Source organism: Triturus cristatus, chromosome 11 (assembly GCF_964204655.1).
Source record: "Triturus cristatus chromosome 11, aTriCri1.1, whole genome shotgun sequence".
NCBI lineage: Eukaryota > Metazoa > Chordata > Amphibia > Caudata > Salamandridae > Triturus > Triturus cristatus.
In genome coordinates, this window is record NC_140594.1 from 1,035,153,396 (window position 1) to 1,035,171,965 (window position 18,570).

Genomic DNA, 18,570 nt, shown 5'->3' on the forward strand with positions numbered 1-18,570 from the left:
TTTGTTCCCATTTCTTTTTATCACTTATACGCACTGTTGCAGAGTGACTATTTAACACTAATGTCCTGAAGAATGCCACTGGATCCTTATAGGGGACCAACTGACGGCAGAAACAGATTGAGCCTCGTGAGGGATATTATTGATTAATCCCCAGTTCTCTCCTTTTTTAACTTTGTCCCTGAGGCCAACCAATAAAGATTTAATGGACCTCCAGAGATAATTTCTGTCACCACATGTATCACATCTTTTTGCACTCTTCCCCTCATTCACCTTCTTTCACCGCTCATCTTGAGAAAACACCTCAGATCCTCCCCTCGGGGAGTTGTAGGCCACACCTCGGTGTGAGAAGGGGACCCATATGATGAAGCATGTCGCCTTATGGTGAGTGAGGGTTCTCGTCCTGAAAGTATTTCTCCTTCATCTTTTTCTTTTTCTCTGATATCACGCTACCTTTATCTTTTTCACTCCTAGCCATTAGTGCTTTGTGTGTTTTTCACTCAGTAATTACTCTCACTACTTATAATTGTTGCCACTCACTATTAGGCTGTAAGTAGTTAAAGCACAACATGAGTCCACCCCCTAGCGATGTCAATCCTTGTCCATTTTTTATGTTGTAAGAATTAGAACCGGTACCCCTTGTGTTTCATGTGCATGTAGCAATACAAAATAAGTTATACACAAAAAAGTTTTGCTATTGGCTCGCTGGCTAAGATAGTTGTAGATACAGTAAAACAACAGCTCTCAGTCCTCGTGTTATATTCTGAAATATGTAACACACACAAGGATATCTAAATACTAAGGGGCAGATTTACAAGCCCCTTGCGTGACTTTTGCGCTGCAGTTGCGTCACTTTTTTGACGCAACAGCGGCACAAACAATGCGGCATTTTTACAACGTGACGCATCTAGGGAGATGCGTCACGTTGTAAAGCCCGGCGTCACATTATACCTGCGTCAGGTATAATGTATGCAGGGTGGACGTTCCCACGCAGGAAGGCCTCGTAAAAGTGACTCAGTGAAATCTACAAGATTTCACTGTGCTACTTTTCGGACGCCACTGCGTCAAAATCTTACGTCTGCTTCAAGCAGGCGTAAGTAGTGACACAGTGTAGTGGGAATAGGCCTCAACACGCATTGCTGGAGTTGCGTCGTGCTTGCGACACGACTCCAGCAATGCGTGACTTTTCCGCCATCAGATGCGTCAGAATTTCTGACGCATCTGTCAATCCTTGCGCCATAGTGCGCCGTATTGTAAATACGGTGCATCTATGGTGGCGCAAGGGTTTCTAAGGGTGGCTCAGGGAAAATGACGCATCTGTACAGATGCGTCACTTTCTTGTAAATCTGCCCCACTATATTCTAAAGTGAGGTATTTGCCCCAAGAGCTCTTGTTAGTTTGCAGATAATCTAAAGGCGGGTGACCAATTTCAATCCAAGAGGCCCAATCCGCACTAGATTTTCAGGCTATCCATGGGGGAAAAATGCACATATAATGAAGCTGAATGGCAGTCATTCACGTAGGGAACTCTCCTGAAATTCTGGTATAAATGTAGACATTGACCATCCATGGACACCCCTGATCTAAATCTAAGAACGTCTTTCATTTCTATTGCTGCAAAATACTTTCCGCTGTCATTCTAGTTTCTTTTTAGCACTACTAATTAGCATGAATAATGATGTCTATGTCCACAGGGCTGCATTTGTCTGGATCCACTTGCTGATTAGACTTGACTTCCAGAGTTTCTGAGCGATTGAGTCCTTCGACATGCACCTTTACGCTGTTGCACATTGATATTTTACATGAAAGGAAGTTAATGTTGTTAACTGTCCTGTAGGCACATGGAGAGTGTGATTTGTGGCTGGAAATGGAAGAAAAACTTATTTTGGTTTCATTGTCATGTTTTTGAGAAGGAAGAATGTCTGAGTTGTCTTCAGCAGAGGAGCAAATCAGTTGTTCGCCCTTCAGAAGAGAGAGGGCGGTTCCAATAAAATTCTGAGGGCCATCACAGCGTGCTTGAGAATTCTGGTACCAATCTGTGTTCAGCTTCATCCAGTCTACCAGATAGGCCAGCTGGCAGTCACATACCCAAGGGTTTCCGCGTAAAATAACAAACAGTAGATTGTAATTTGTGTCAAACATGCTAACAGGGATGTTACTCAGTTGGTTCGCGGACAGGTCGATCGTCTCCAATGAAGAGAGGTTCTCTAGCATTTGCACATCTAAGGATATGATCTTGTTATTTTCAAGGTAAAGCCTGGTGAGGGTCTCCAGACCTCTAAAAACTCTACTCGGGAGAGCTGCGATCAGATTGTTAGACAACGTGATGGTTTTTATATTAACTAAGCCCCGAAAAATCCCTTCGGGTAGAGTCTTCAGCTTGTTCTTTGCTAATGACAATTTTGTTAAGTTATGCATTGCACCAAAAATACCCATAGTGAGTTTTTCAAGCAAATTTCTATCCAGATTTAGCACAACAAGATGTGACAAAGAGGAAAACACTTCTACAGGCAACTCCTTGATCGAATTTTGAACTAGACTTAGCTTTTCCAGCTTATGAAGGTTGGAGAAAACTTTATGAGAAAGTTGTGAGATGTTATTTCCATCTAAGTAGAGTTCCACAAGTTCCGATAGGTCAACAAATGCATCATGGTGCAAGTATTTAATGCAATTGTCTTTTAGACTGAGCATTTTAAGGGCACTGTTTCGGCTGAACAGACCGGCAGGGATCTGAGGGATTTTATTCAGATCCAAATTCACTATGTTTAGATTCTTTACATGATCAAATATCCTGTTAGGAAGTTCATCAATTTTGTTCCCCCGTACATCGACAAATTCCAAGTGCTCCATTTTATCAAACAGCCCAGGTTCAAGTGTTTTGATCAAATTAAATGTGATAACCAGTTTCTTGAGATTCTTCACATTGTCTAGTATCCCAGCTTTAATAGTTGATAAAGGATTACCAATAATTCTAAGCTCTTCAACACTTGACAACCCATCAAATGCCCCAGGTTCCAGAAATTTTAACTGATTGTTAAGAAAAACCAATTTTGTCAAATTCTTTTTGTTTGAGAAAGCACCAGTTTTAACAGTGTTTATACTGGTTTCCACAAAGACAACTTCTTTGACATTCCAAGGAAATTCTTTCGGGATTTCTGTCATGTTCTCTTTAGTGCAAAAGACCTGAAGGCTCTTGAAGCAATCACATGATGATGGGCAGGTTGGAGAGAACATGCTGAGGGGGGTGGTGATGAGGAGCAGCAGAATCACCCTGGCTACCATCCTTCTGAACCTAACAAGACAAGAGAAAAGAAAAAGAGGACTTTATTGCAATTCTGTCAAATTTCATTAGAACAAATATTTATTTGTTCAATATTCAATAATGTTTAGACAAAATAAAAGTAGGGGGATGCCCTTGATCATGTTAATTCAAATAATCTCGAAAACATAATAAAATACACTAATACAAGACGTATTTAAGTTTTTGTTTGAGTTTCCACGTGGAACAATCATCCAAGTTGTTTATGGTTTACGCAACTTCCCTACGCTACCAAACATGAATTTGTTTTCGAAAAACAACGTGTTTGCCCAACTAGGAATGCCAGAGACAGTTTTAAGTAAAGAGCTGCTCTTAGGATCTTTACAAACGAAACCTGAAAATCTATCGCCAGTCAAACTTGCTACATGTAGCAATTGGGTAGTGAATGTAGAATAGGAAATTTTTCCTTAACCCGTTCGCTGTGTGCGTCGGCCAACGGCCATCGCGAGCACTACCTTCATTGTGCTGCACACGTCCGTTGGCTGACGCGCCCCCGCCCGCGCACGGAAACGCCCGCACCGTGGCGGATTTTACGCCGCAGTTAAAGGGTTAAAGTGAACAAATGTGCACATTTCACTGTGCTCCTCTAATGGTGAATATTGTCAATTGTGATATGAAAGAACAAAGGGGCATATGTACAAGCTCCTATCGCCACGGGAACGTCACTTTTAAAGACGTTCCTGTGGCGATACGGGCTTCCCCTTATTTACAAGGTGGTGTTAAGCCTCTTAATGTGGCTTAACACGACCTTGTAAATAAGGCACTCTTTCACACTATACTTAGCGTGAAAGAGGAGGGCAATGGGTGTTGCAATGGGCGTTCTGCCGCAATACCCATTGATTTTGATGCTGCCCCCTATTTATACGGGTGGCGTAAATAGGAGACAGCGTCAAAATTACGACCAGGAAGAACCTGGTCTTAACATTGCGAAACAAGGAGAAAAGCTTTATTTCTCCTCGTTTTTGCTGTTCTAAGTGTGTTGCCTTGTGCAAATCACCATAAATTATTGTTTATGTGGAGGAAGGTGTCCCTTCCGGCACATAAACAATCATTAAAAAACATGAAGATTTGCAACTTCTATGTGTGCTGCACAATGCAGCACACATACAGGTTTCAAATCGCCATTTCTGATTGTTTATGTGCCGGAAGGGACACCTTCCTGCACACAAACAATCATTCCCTCAACACAGGCACCCTTGCAATATGGTGCAAGGTGCCCTGCGTTGGCGCTAGACAGCTTAACCCCTTCAGCGCGGCGCGGATTACCGCGCTGGGCTGAAGGGTTCTTGCGCGGGCGGGGCTGTGACGGAGCGGTTCCGTCATGCGCACAGAGCGACCGACGCGCATGACGGAACCGCTCAGTCACAAGCATCGAAAGGGTTAAATAAGCGCCAGCGCTAGGGAAAACGCAAGGATGTGCCGTATGTTTGCTCATCCCTGCGTTTTCGGAATGGCAAAGTGTGGAGTTAGCATTTTGGTCCTAACGCCACACTCCGCCATTCCCTTGTACACCACATGCCCCATAAATGCAAAGTTCCTTTTCCCAGTGTGCCCCTTGGAAGATGAGAGCTGTGGGCAATTGCCCACTTTGTCCATACCTTAAAACGTCTCTGCGCATAATGTTGGCTTTGTGGCCAACAATGACGTAAAGAAAAGAGTATCCTTTATAGCCTTTTGTGTGATTTAAATGTTATCGCCTAACATTCCTAAACATGCCATTGAGTTATCACATACTTAATGGCTGTATAAGTCATCTGTAGGATCATCTGCATGCCCGCCAGTAGCAGCCACCATTATGCTCACCTGCGCTCTTCCTCCACTAAGTGGGAACGTCAACCAAATCATCTTCCTTGCGCCATAGGCCCAGGATCACCTGGGATAAGCTAAGGATTTGATTTCAAACGTATTGGGGGCATATCATCAAGGGCCGGCGATAAATATCGCAAAGCGCGCTTAGCGCTTGCATATTTCTCGCCGACTAATTCTGGAATTTATCGCCCGGTTAGCGCGTTATCATCAACGCGCATCGCCGAGGTGATAAAAATTCCAGAGTTGGTTGCCAAATCCAGTGATAATCGCACAAAAATTGTCGATACGTTGTTGATAGGGCAGGGCAGACTTAGCCATTATATCCACCTTCCATTGGATATAATGGCTAAGTCAGTCTGAAAGCAGGCGCAAGGAAAGTAGCGATAACTGTGGTTAGCGCTACTTTTCTTATCACTCTGCAGGTTAGCGTTCACATTGTTGATAGGAGAAATGTCGGTTAGCGACATTTCTCACGTTGTTTTGGGGAGGAACGCCCACTTTGCATCTCATCTCATCTCGTTAAGAGAAAGGGCGCTGCGGCAAGGATTCACGCGATAGCGTGACCTTGGTATTGGTATTGGTATTGGTATTGGTATTGGTATTTATAGAGCGCGACTGTCGCTCCGGAAGGAGCATCCTGGCGCTAACTGGAAAGTATGCTTGAGGTTGAGGGAAGGCGGGATTAGATGGCGTCCAGTACGTACTCGTCAGAAAGGCTGAAGATCCAGGTTTTTAGTTGTTTCCTAAAATGGATTTCCTTGGTTAGGGACCTCAGGTGCTGGGGCATGGAATTCCAGGCTCTAGAAGATAAGTGGGTGAGGGTTTTACCCCCTTTGGTTTTTAGGTTGAAGTTGGATGGTTTTAGTAGATTGTTATTGGAGGATCTCAGGGTCCTCTGGGGATTGTAATGGGGGTAGCGCCTAATTAGATATTTGGGGCCGATGTGGTTGAATGCCCGGAATGCAATGATTAGGATTTTGAAAAGAATCCTTTTGTGCAAGGGTAGCCAGTGGAGGGTTCTCAGAGCAGTGGAAGCTGAAGACCTCCTGGGGAGTTTAAGCACCATTCTGGCAGCAGAATGCTGGACGCTCTGCAGTTTTTTGAGTGTGACTTTTTTCACACCTGCCATTAGGCCGTTGCAGTAATCCAAGCGCGATAGGATTAGCGCCACGGCTACCGCTTTTCTAGCATCCGTTGGTAGGAAGTCAAAATATTTTTGGAGGGATTTAATGATTCCGAAGCAGCTTCCTGCCACCTTCCTTACGTGATGATCGAAGGATAGGTCAGTATCGAAGGTGACTCCAAGGTTTCTTGCTGTTGTGACGGTCTGGGGAGGGGCTGTGGAGTCCTCTGGCCACCAGAGATGAGGACAGAAGTTGACATTTTTCCCCATGGGGAGGATTTCTGTCTTACTAGTGTTGCACTTGAGGTGATTTGTTTCCATCCACAGAAAGACGTTTTTCAGGCAGTTTTTTAGATTTTGTTCGGCTGATGTAGAATTCTCCTCTAGCGGGACTATGAGTTGGGTATCGTCGGCGTATGATGTAACAGTTATGCCGAATGATTCGATCAAGGAGATGAGGGGAATGAGGTAGACGTTAAAGAGCAGGGGGCTTAAGATGGAGCCTTGTGGGACTCCTGATCGAATCTTTTTCTCTGCAGAACTGAAAGGTCCTAGTGTGATGGATTGGGATCTTTCTGTTAGGAAAGATGTTATCCAGTTCAATGCCAGGTCAGAGATACCAATGTCCCTGAGTCTGTCCAGTAGTATGGGATGGGAGATGGTGTCGAACGCTGCTGTGAGGTCCAACAGGATCAATACTGCGTTCTTTCTTTGGTCCTGTAATATTTTTATTGAGTCAGTCAATTCGATCAAGGCAGTTTCCGTCGAGTGCTGGGGGCGGAAGCCTGATTGTTGAGGGTGGAGGATATTATTCATTTCGATATGGTTTTTGAGTTCCCTGTAGACTAATTGTTCTGTGATTTTTCCCAGAACTGGGAGAAGTGAGATTGGACGGAGATTGGTCAGGTCGGAAGGGGATTTGTTCAATTTTTTCATTAAGGGCTTGACAATGGCTTGTTTCCATGCCCTGGGGACGATGCCAGTGCTGAGGGAGGTATTTACTATTTTGTTTATGATGGGATTGACAGTGTCAATCAGTTGGTGAAGGATTCTAGGAGTGCAGGAGTCAGAGGGGGCTCCTGACTTGCATGCTAGGATGACTTCCTTGGTTTGGGCTAGAGTGACCTGTGAGAAAGTTTTTAGGTTTCCAGTTAGTTTACCTGCTTGTTCCAGAGGGATGGGGGACTGTGGGCTATGGTAAGGGGGGAAGTCTTTCTGAATGAGATTGATTTTCTCTTCAAAGAAGTCTGCTATTTGGTCGCAGAGGTCTTGAGAGGGAGGTATTTTGGGCTGTAGGGCTTTTGGATGGGTGAAAGATTTAACTATTGCAAACAGGGTTTTTTGTTTTTGCTTGGCCTCATTAATGGCTTTGATGTAGAACTCTTTTTTTGCGCTTTTTATAATGGAGTGGTAACTTTTCCTTAGTTGGACATAGGAGTTTCTGTCCGAACTGTCGTATGTTTTTCTCCATTTGCGTTCGCCTTTTTTACAGAGCATATGAGCCTCGGCTAATTCTGGGGTGAACCAAGGGGCGTTGGTTTTGCCATTACTATCAGATTTCCTAGTCCGTTTGGGTGGAGCACGTTCTGTAATTTCGCGTAGTATCCAATTGTGGAAGGATTGGGAGTCTTGTTCGACGTTACCAGTCAGGCTGGGGTTTTGAGTCTCAAAGGTAGGCTGGAGTTTAAAGGTGTCTTCCACCTTTTTCCAGTTGACATGGTTCTCTGGGGGTGAACAGGGTTTTTTTGAGTTTTTAGGCTGCGGGGTTCTAATGAGAAATGGGATCAGGTTATGATCTGTCCAGATTTGTGGAATCGGAGTATGGGTTTCTAGAGGGGGAAAGTTGGTGCAGACCCCATCTAGAGTGTGTCCAGCTAGGTGAGTGGGTTGCTTAACACTTTGCTGAAGGTTGAAGATTTCTAGAGTTTGGTGGAAGTTAAGTGTCTGAGCGTCCTCTGTAGAGTCGAGGTGTAGATTGAAGTCGCCCAAAAGGGTGACATGTGGGTATCTGGTTAGGAGCTGACCAAGGGTATCACTGAGAGTATCTAGGAATTTGGTAGCGGTGCCTGGGGGACGGTAGACTAGTCCTCCTGAAAAGGAGGCGGACTCATTGAGTTTGATGGAGAATCCGAGGGATTCGGCTCCTTTTAATGAGTCCAGGGTGAAGGTATGGCATTTGAAGGAGTTGCGCAGCAGCAGGGCTACTCCTCCACCTCTCCCCTTCAGTCTGTCTTGCCTGAAAATGGAGTAGCCTTGTGGAAGAGCAGTAGCTAGGTCAGGATTACTGTTGTCTGTGAGCCAGGTCTCCGTTATGAGAAGACAGTCAAGGTTTAATTCCTGAATGAGGTCTTTGATATCTTGGTTGTGGCAGCCCATGGAGCGTGCATTGATCAACCCTCCTTTAAAGAGTGGATTGTTGTCCCTAGGGTTTGTTCGAGGGGCTGTGGTATTGACGGGGGAGGAGGTCCATCTGCATAGCCTGCAGCTGAAAGGCCCCTTGATGGTATTAATGTCAATTTTGCATGCGCACATTTTGCCGCTGCGTAGGTTTAATAGACAGTTGGACTGGTAACTCAAAATAGGGAGGCCGGGTACAGAGTTTCCTGCGCCTGTCGCGGTCTTGGCGCGGACGGGCGCAGACGGGCTTGCCCTATGCGCGCCTTCGGCGCGCAAACGGCGCTCCCGCTGCGCTTGCGTGGAAGGCACATTTGTAGTGGAATTGGGCGTGGCCTGTCAGGGGGCGTGGCCTCGCGTCAAATGCGATGGCGGCCGTGAAGGAACGCTATCACTAAACAGCGCTAATATCCGCTGATAGTGTTGTGCCTGCTTGGCGCTTTCAACAGAAATGAGCTCAGGTACAGGTTAAGGTTTTAAAAATGCATCAATCACAAAGTATACAGTTTTTTAAAAAAACGGCGAGTGCTTCCTCCGGCTTCCGCCTCAGAGGTAGATTCCAGTAGGTGCGCTTGTAGTCAGCGCTGGCTTTTTATAGGCGGGAGTGGGAGTGGGCGTGGCCTGTCAGGGGGCGTGGCCTCGCGTCAAATGCGATGGCGGCCGTGGAAGGAACGCTATCACTAAACAGCGCTAATATCCGCTGATAGTGTTGTGCCTGCTTGGCGCTTTCAACAGAAATGAGCTCAGGTACAGGTTAAGGTTTTTAAAAATGCATCAATCACAAAGTATACAGTTTTTTTTAAAAACGGCGAGTGCTTCCTCCGGCTTCCGCCTCAGAGGTAGATTCCAGTAGGTGCGCTTGTAGTCAGCGCTGGCTTTTTATAGGCGGGAGTGGGAGTGGGCGTGGCCTGTCAGGGGGCGTGGCCTCGCGTCAAATGCGATGGCGGCCGTGAAGGAACGCTATCACTAAACAGCGCTAATATCCGCTGATAGTGTTGTGCCTGCTTGGCGCTTTCAACAGAAATGAGCTCAGGTACAGGTTAAGGTTTTAAAAATGCATCAATCACAAAGTATACAGTTTTTTTAAAAAACGGCGAGTGCTTCCTCTGGCTTCCGCCTCAGAGGTAGATTCCAGTAGGTGCGCTTGTAGTCAGCGCTGGCTTTTTATAGGCGGGAGTGGGAGCGGGCGTGGCCTGTCAGGGGGCGTGGCCTCGCGTCAAATGCGATGGCGGCCGTGGAAGGAACGCTATCACTAAACAACGCTAATATCCGCTGATAGTGTTGTGCCTGCTTGGCGCTTTCAACAGAAATGAGCTCAGGTACAGGTTAAGGTTTTTAAAAATGCATCAATCACAAAGTATACAGTTTTTTTTAAAAACGGCGAGTGCTTCCTCCGGCTTCCGCCTCAGAGGTAGATTCCAGTTGCTAATAGTGTGATAAAATTAATGCAGCTTTTGGCCCGAAAACGGACGCTAAAGCAGCGATAATTTTATCTCGGGCCTTGATGATATGCCCCTTGGTCGTTCTCCATTTGCAGGTTTCGGATTTGGCCAGCAGTCTGAGGCAATAGAATACACCATGCTGAGCTCACTTTTCCATTGACAAAAGCTGAGGGCCAGCTGAGGGTTGTATGACGGAACAACGCAGGGAACTAGATTCCATGCCTTAAGCATGCATATGTAACCCTTTATTTTTTTACAACGCTTATGCTTTTACATCGTTTACCATTATACTGCATTGTATATTTGTATATAAACCATGCATTTGTGGGGGAGATCCCCCCCCAACCCCCAACTTACCTTAAATGCCTGGTAAAGGCATGTGTTGTAAAAACATACATGGAATAAAAACATGCATGTTAAAAAATGCCTGGTAAAGGCACAACGTTGTAAAAACCTCATCGTAAAGGCTGCTTCCCCAGCTGAGGAGCCAGTTTGAATAGGGAGTGAGTGCTGGCCACAGACAATGTTTACATCGCTTACTCTAGAATGCTAGGATTTAGGTCTGTAAATAACTGCTGTGTTTGCATGTCATACCACCTCAAATGCAGAAATCTCCCTTTGCTGCTGTACATTTTTGGCTTTAGAAACATTTACCCAGCCTTGCTCATAGGATAAGACCCATAGTTAACTGTGCTGTCAGCATGACATGCTAATGTCTTTGGTTTGGATGCCAAATAAGTCTTTGAGGTACCAACTTTAACCTTGGTTGGATGGAGGCTGTAGCTACTTCCACCAACATACCTCCAATTAGAAGCCAGAGGTGAAGGGAGGGAAAGGGGCAATAAGATGGGAGGGGCGGCTCCTCTGCCATGGCGGAAGAGCGTCACCCCACTCGTCAGAGTCAGTCACAGAAAAATTAAATGGTAATGAAACAATATCATTTTATTTTTATGTGACTGTCTCTGGCATGTGATTAGGGTGTGGCGGGCCAGACCATGACAGGGAGGAGTGGGGGGCACTTCTATTTCTCCAACCCAGCTGTGTTGCACAGCCAAGTTAGAGAAAAGCCACAGGCTCCCAGGCAATGTCTGAGCGGCAGACTAGGCCGCTCAGACCAATCCTGGCTCTGCTCTCATAGCATGAGAGCAGCGCCTGGATTGGCTGTGGAGCCTGTGCTTTCCCAGAGACTGCTGGGAGAGAAGCAGTGAGGCGGCTGTAAGCATCAGGGAAGGGGCAGTGGCAGCAAAAGGTAAGTTTTTGTAAAATTATTATTTACCCCTAAATTCCACCCCCTTTCCCCACTTTCATTTTGTGGTGGCCGCCACTGTAAGATGGTAATACAGGCACCTGCAACACCACCAGTGTGCTACCAACTTCCTCTAAGTAAAAACCGTGTGATGTTTTTTGTGCCTTGATTCTCGAATGGCGTGCGGGGCAGAAGAATGGCAATGGGGTGGAAGTAGGTCCCACCAACCTAAAGCTGACAGTAGCCTTAGGGACGTTTTAAGGCTTGGGCAAAGTGGCCAATTTACAAGGAGCCCATCTACCAAGGAGCTCCTAGGGAAAGTGATGCCCTATCTCAACCCCTCCTTTTGACTGACTACCTCTACTTTTTACTCTGTCTTTCTCTACTCTGTTTCATATAAAGAATTTTTCTGTCCAAGCAAACATATATTTGGTATGTTCTAATTTCTGTAAATGTAACACACATTTCAATAAATATGTGTCATCTTGTAGGCTTGAACTAGCAGAAATGAGTAACAAAATGAAAAGTTATTCCGAATAGGCGACCCCAAAATAAGTCTTGTCTGGGGCCCCAAAAATCATGAAGACCACACTGATGCAAACACACCATCAAACACAGTATTAAAGCCAACACAAAGCACATTATTTTCAATGTCACTGTTCCTGTTGTGTTTCTGTTTCCTGTCAATGTCAAGTAAACAGATTTCTTTGTAGATTCCTTTTGTGTTTTTTGCCAGCTTGAGTGGTCTTAAATTTCTGCTGTGAAGCATAACAGTTCTCCATCTTTCATCCATCTTAGGAGTCATCAGCATCTTAATCATTGAAGTCAGTGGAGGCATTTTTGCCATTTCAGAAATGTAACTGGGCATAAATTGTCCTCTTAAAGTCTGTACTTTTTAAAATAGCTTTCTTATCTCTGGCCCTGCCCCAGTGATGTTTCAGTTGTGTATCAGTTTTATCTGCACAGATGTTCTCCCATGCTTGTTGTGTTTTGGGCGGGAGTCCACAATTTCCACTTGGCGTGGAGAAGCGATTGGCTGAATTTATACATTCACATGTGCAGGTGCCAACAATTCCTTTTGCACGTTGTACATCATTGTGTAGGACATGGCTGTCTTGTGTTACAATTGTAGCAGGTGGTGCGTTAACAGTTTCCAGCTCACAGCGCATAGTTTGTTAACAATTAAGCCTAATAGCACAAAGTTTTTCACTGGAAGCTGGCGGCGGCTGCTGCCCTAGGCCCAAACCGAAACTGTCTCGACTCAATTTCACCCCATGGCTTTTTACTCCACCACCAACACTTCCTGTTTCCTTATTTCACTATTGCAGGCTTTTTTTTCACCTTTTTTGTCACTGTTTTTCTACATTTCTTTTCCTCTTTCTCTCTCCCTTTTCTGCCTTTCTTTCCTGCTCTGGGCCAGAGTTGGATAGTGAAAAGTAAGGCATCTGATCAGTGACACAAACAAAAGATGTCTTAAAAGAGCCATTTGATGAGTAGGCAACTAATAAGCCAGATAAGCCCTCTTCAACAGCTCAGAAAAAGTATGAAGGAGTGTGTCTACCAGGAAGGACAGTTTGTTTTGTTTTAGATTTAGGAATGAATTACCTTGACAGGTTGGATCGGGTAGTCCTGATCTGCGCGGACCCTGGCTGCATGATTCCTGACCCGCTCTACTGTTCCAGGACGATGTGACACAAGGCAAAAGCGGCAGCTGTCATGGTTGGTTGTCACAAGCTTCTATCCAATCCAAAGACAAGGTACTTGCCTCCTATGTAGATGTCTCGCAACTCATATTCTTCCTCTCATACAAGACTCCCAACGCGAGAAACAAGCTTGCCACCTGCATGACAGAAGTTCCTAACTGGATGAAAGCGAACGGTCTCAAGCTCAACATCGACAAGACAGACGTAATGATCATTGACAAGAACAATTCACCATGGGATCCCAACTTGGACGAGCTTGGACCCATGATCAAAACACATGCCAGGTACCTCGGAATAATTGACAGCAAATCGGACATAGCTGCACAAGTGAACACCATTGTTGCATCCTGCTTCCACACCCTGAAGATGCTGAGGAAGATCTTCAAATGGCTCCCAAGCAACACTAGAAAAACTGTCACTCATGCCATAGCCACCTGCAAGTTGGACTATGGGAACACCCTCCATGCTGTGATCACCAAGCAACTCACTAGAAAACTACAAACCATCCAGTAAACTCAGCAGCGAGACTCATTTTCAACCTCCCACACAGAACTCACACCACACCAAATTTCAGGGCACAGATACACAAACCTGCACAATAAAAACTCCTCTCACACATTCAAGGCTGTACACAACTCCCCACCTACCCGAACAGTTGCACCTCCTTCCACCAATCACTGAGACACCTCTGGTCTGTATGATTCTATGGGTCATATTTACATGCCCCTATCGCCACCACAACGTCACTTTTTAGGATGTTGTGGTAGTGATAGGAGCTTCGCCTTTTTACAAGGCAGCGTTACATCAGTGGTCCTTGTCAACTCCCCTGCAGTGAAGATCACCGTCTCTTTCCGAGGAGGGCAGGATGAGGTGGTTTTAGTCAAGACTTAAGTCAACCCAAAATGGAAAATCAAAGATTCCGAAAAGCTAATAACTAAAGTATCAAACTACATAACTGAGATGGAAATCCCATATTTCATCTTAACTGGGGACTTAAACCAATACCTCTTTGGCACATCGGGGGTGAAGAGACCTGCATCCTAACCTCACTCTGTAGCATCCCACCACAGTGTGCTCCACCAAACACAAACAAGAGCCGAAAAAAAACAGTGTCTTGGAAGATCTAGAACATCTAAACTTCAGGGATCCCAATGGAACATTCCCTGAGGACTCCCCCTGTCCCATCACACTATTCTGCTTCAACATGTTCAATACTAGACTACACATTTGTACGTCTCTCACTGTTTCCCTTCATTCATTGGTTCAGAACGGGGAACAAGGGGGACAGTGACCGCTGACCACAAGAAATTCTACTGCTGGCCTCCGCAACCTCCTCCATCCATCAAGAATCAGCCTTGGTGCCCACTTACACCTCAAACTTTAAGAGGATCAAATGTGCAGCGTCAACCACGGAGTCTCTGTCAAAAATAGCAATCAAACTTTTTCAGACACAAGTAACAGGCACAACTGACCGAATAACACACTGGGAACACTTTACCTGAAATCTATTAAGCCTCTGGGGCACACCATCATCAAAAGTAGATTCTGGCCAGGCACCCGGCCGGATAAACAGGATCCCAAAAGCACAAAGGGACCAACTAAAACTGCTGAAGAAATCAATAAATAGCACTCTAAGCTCTCTGAGAAGATATCCAGAGGACCTAAGTGCCCGTATACTCTTACAAAATCAACGGAACTTATTGAAAAAACTGAAATGGGAAATTAATAAAGAGCAAAAAGACGAAACTTGGGCAAAGTTTCTTTATGGTGTTAACCACAACGATAGTGCCCAATTCTGGAAAAAGGTGAATGTTATAATCCGCCCACACCACGAGGGAATTTTCGTGACATATTTCAGAGGAAACATGGCTCAAATTTCTATTTGAGCACTTTAACAACGAAGTGAGGGGTGCTTGTACAATGGACTCAAACAGACGGTCGCCAAGTGATCACTCAGGAGCAGGCTCCAAGGTGACGCTTGTGCCAAACCCAGTTAACACATCTGTGCATGAGGGAGACAACCCATCACCACCCTCAATCAAGATGCAGATTGCAAAAGGGAGAAGATAGGGAGCTCTGGGTCCGAAAGGAATTGGCACTATTCAAACACAACCTGTTTGATTGGGCAGATATTGGAAGTCAGGCCACTAAGCAGAATACCTGAATCATGGAAAGGCTCGACGATCGTACCGATTTATAAGAGTGGCGAAAAGGCGCGGCCAAGTAATTATCACCTGGTGGCCCTGATTGATAATGAGGCAAAGTATTTTGCGGGTACCATCTTAGAGGATCTCACAGCCTGGGCAGACGCCAACAAGATAATACCACTAAACTAGACTGGTTTCTGCAAAATGTATGGCACGACAACAAATATCCTTGTAGTCTCTCTTCTTATTGATGCGACCAAGACCGCCAACCTGCAATTACATTTATGCTTCATTGACTTTAGTGCTGCATTTATAACACTGAGTGTGGGAAACTCTGGGGGACGCTGGCACGCTGGGGAATCCCTCAGGACATCTTGAACATCTTGTCACTCCTGAACACCGATACCTGGGTGTAGGTGAAACTGGGAGGGGGGACCCACCTCTCCAGAAAAGTCCCCACAACCAAAGGCCAGAAGCAGGGTTGCGTGCTGGCACCTACCCTGTTCAACCGCTACATGGCCGACCTCCCTCAAGCTCTCAACATCAGAAAAAAACATGCACCCAGGCTAGGAGACAAAACACTGACCAACCTTCTGCACGCTGATGATGTGGTGCTGCTCAGCCACACATATGTTGGCCTTTAACATCTACTCGACGAAATGCAGAAATATGCCAAGGAGAATAACCTAAATCAATTTTAAGAAACTAAGGGCTATGACGGTGAATAACAAAAGAAGACGGCAGAAGAGGTGGCACCTGGGAGGTATACAAATTGAACCCACAACTGATTACACATATCTAGGTGCAATCATTGACAAAGAAGGGTCCTTTGCTCGCCAGAAAGAAGAAATCCAAAGGAGAGGCTTGGTCATAGCAATAATGCTGAAAAACTTGACATCAAAATTGATTGGGCCCTCGTTATGTCCTCTCCTGAAGGTAACACAGACTAAGCTACTCCCCACGATAACCTATAGCAGCGAAGCATTGCGGGGGAGAGATGCTAAGCTACTGAACAGCACCCTGGTTAAGGCATATAGAACCATGTTCAGCCACCAGAACTACACTTCACCAGCTCAAATAAGGCTGGAGTTCGGCTTATTGAAACAATCTTTGGACAGGCATGGAGCTTATGTCATCTTCTGGAATAAGATCAGATCCTCTGCCTCAAACACTCTAAACCAGCTCCTAAGACAAAACTCCAGCACAGGGAAACTTCTCCCGGAAGACGCTACCTACAAGAATCTCTTGAAATCGCCAAGCTCACCGATCTTTGGAACACACAGCTCCAACACACAACCTTCAAAAAATTGGTCTGGAAGTCGGTAAGACAAATCTCACTGCTGGAGGACAAGGCTCTGTTCTCGGCCAGATCCCATGCCTGGATGATACCTGTACTGCAAAAATATGTCAATCATGATTACCCGAAATCCCTGAAAATAAAGATTTTAAAGCACTGTCTGGGCACTCTTCCATGTGCCTAGGATGTTCCACCATGGCAGAGGGTACTGTCCCAAAGCACTTGTAGCCTGTGTGATACAGGCCCAGCAGACATTTTGCATCTAATTTGTACATGCACTGTGCTTCAGCAAGAGAGGATACAGCTCCTAAAGACCCCCTCAAGCAGATAGGAACTCGCACAAGGAGGCAAGCAGTGCTTGTATTCTTTGATCTGGGGGACATACAACTGAATTGCAGAGCGGTCAAATTCCTCACGCTGGTAAAAAAATATTAAAACCACAAGAGTGCACTAGCAATTTGAGCAATAGGCGGATAAAGAAGAATTCGACTCGCTAACCGGACGCTGTCTTTTCAAAAACAAATTGCTATAACTCAAAAAGGAGCCCCCTATCATGGGAAAAAATTCCTACTTTGCCTTACATCCACTAAGAGCCCCCTCCTGACATATACGTACTTTACCGCACCTTGCTATGTGGTCGTCTGGTTTCATTGGCATATACAAATGGTGTACACCTGTGGCAGCTAGTGACATTTGAAAGTGGTGCGGCGTAAAATGATCGTCATACTGTACTGTGGGGAGCGTGCGAGCCTGAACACCCTACGGGGGGTTCGAGGTGGTTCTCCCCCAAGAATTTTTTTTAAAGCGTGGTCAAATGGTGCATTTCCAAGCAAATTTGAGAAATTAAGATAATAATAATACATTTAAATGACCTAACACATGAAGTCAAGTTGCTATTTTCTTTGCTGTCGTTCGTTGTGATCCTTTTGAGACATAATCTTAGAATGTTCTGTTCCCTTTGAAACATAATGCAAGCCTCGCAAAACTTGCTGGAGGACAGAAGTGCGCTTAGAAAAGCTGAAAAGTGCTTGAAAAATATTTTGGTGCCTCTGCTCGCAAGTTGTTTATCTTCTGTTCGGCAGCATTTTTAGACGGCTGAGATAAAGGTTTGTGAAGCATTCCTCAGAAAAAAAGTCAAAATTAGCAATATAAATATGTCGTGCTTTTGCTGGCTAAGGGTGCCCACGACCTTGAACTTCCTTCCTGCTCCACTGCTTCATTTCAAAAGTGCATGAATGCCAACCGAACCGTTCGGCCAACCAGGTAGTCCTGATTTTTTGCCGCTGGGTACACTTTACTGAGCAAATATACCATCCATGCATAGCTCAATGTTATATGAGCCAGGGAGAGTGGGAAGGCACCGTCATTGGCATCGGCACTCTCCCTCAGCACGCCTTGAGTCCTTCCACTCAGACTGAAATGTTAATCTATGCATTAAGGGGTTGACCAATTACAAGGAAAGAACTCCTCTGGCATGTTTTCCAAGACTATATTTTCAGCAACTGTATAGGCGGCTAGAGGCTACTTTCCCCGACCCCTTCCCCACTGCAGGTGAAGGCAGAATGGCAGAGAAGTGAAGAGATTTGGCGCACACACCCTACAGGTAAAGTAAGATCATAGAAGACCTTGTGCATACACGGACATCCACAGCATGCTGCATGTAAAGACAAATGGTGGCAGTAACTCAGACAATAAGCATGCACGTGTTGCATGGCGAAGGCAACTTTGAACTCAGAGAACGAGTCTACATGCACTTCCTGCAGCAAAGTCAGATTGGTAGAAAAGAGACAATCGCCAGCAGCACCTTAAGCCCTCTGAAGGGACACAAAAGGTTTAGAATAGGAGCAAACATCACCACATAAGGTGTGCAGTGCGGGGTCCCACTCACAGCGCCCACCACACCCCGGCTCAAGCCATGCAAAAGTACACAGTTAAATAGATAGTAAAGGTAAAATGACGCCGTTTTCCCTGCAAGCATTCTCACACTGCACATCCACCCTCGCTGTCCCACCTACATAAACTGAAAACTCCCTCACACCGTGACTGCGAAAGGCAGATTCCACAATGCTTATCAGAGCGTGATTTACAGGCAG

At 45.4% G+C, this 18,570-nt stretch overlaps 1 protein-coding gene across 1 annotated transcript in view; it reads right to left on the bottom strand.

Moving 5' to 3' along the window:
* Positions 1-451: 451 nt before the first annotated feature.
* The window catches only part of CPN2 (carboxypeptidase N subunit 2), a 30,345-nt gene continuing 12,226 nt past the window's right edge, over positions 452-18,570 (bottom strand). The window contains exon 2 of the mRNA XM_085635247.1: positions 452-3,289. Within this exon, the coding sequence (XP_085491373.1) occupies positions 1,657-3,279 (1,623 nt within the window). The 5' untranslated portion in view covers positions 3,280-3,289 and the 3' untranslated portion in view covers positions 452-1,656. The remainder of the gene's footprint in view (positions 3,290-18,570) is intronic.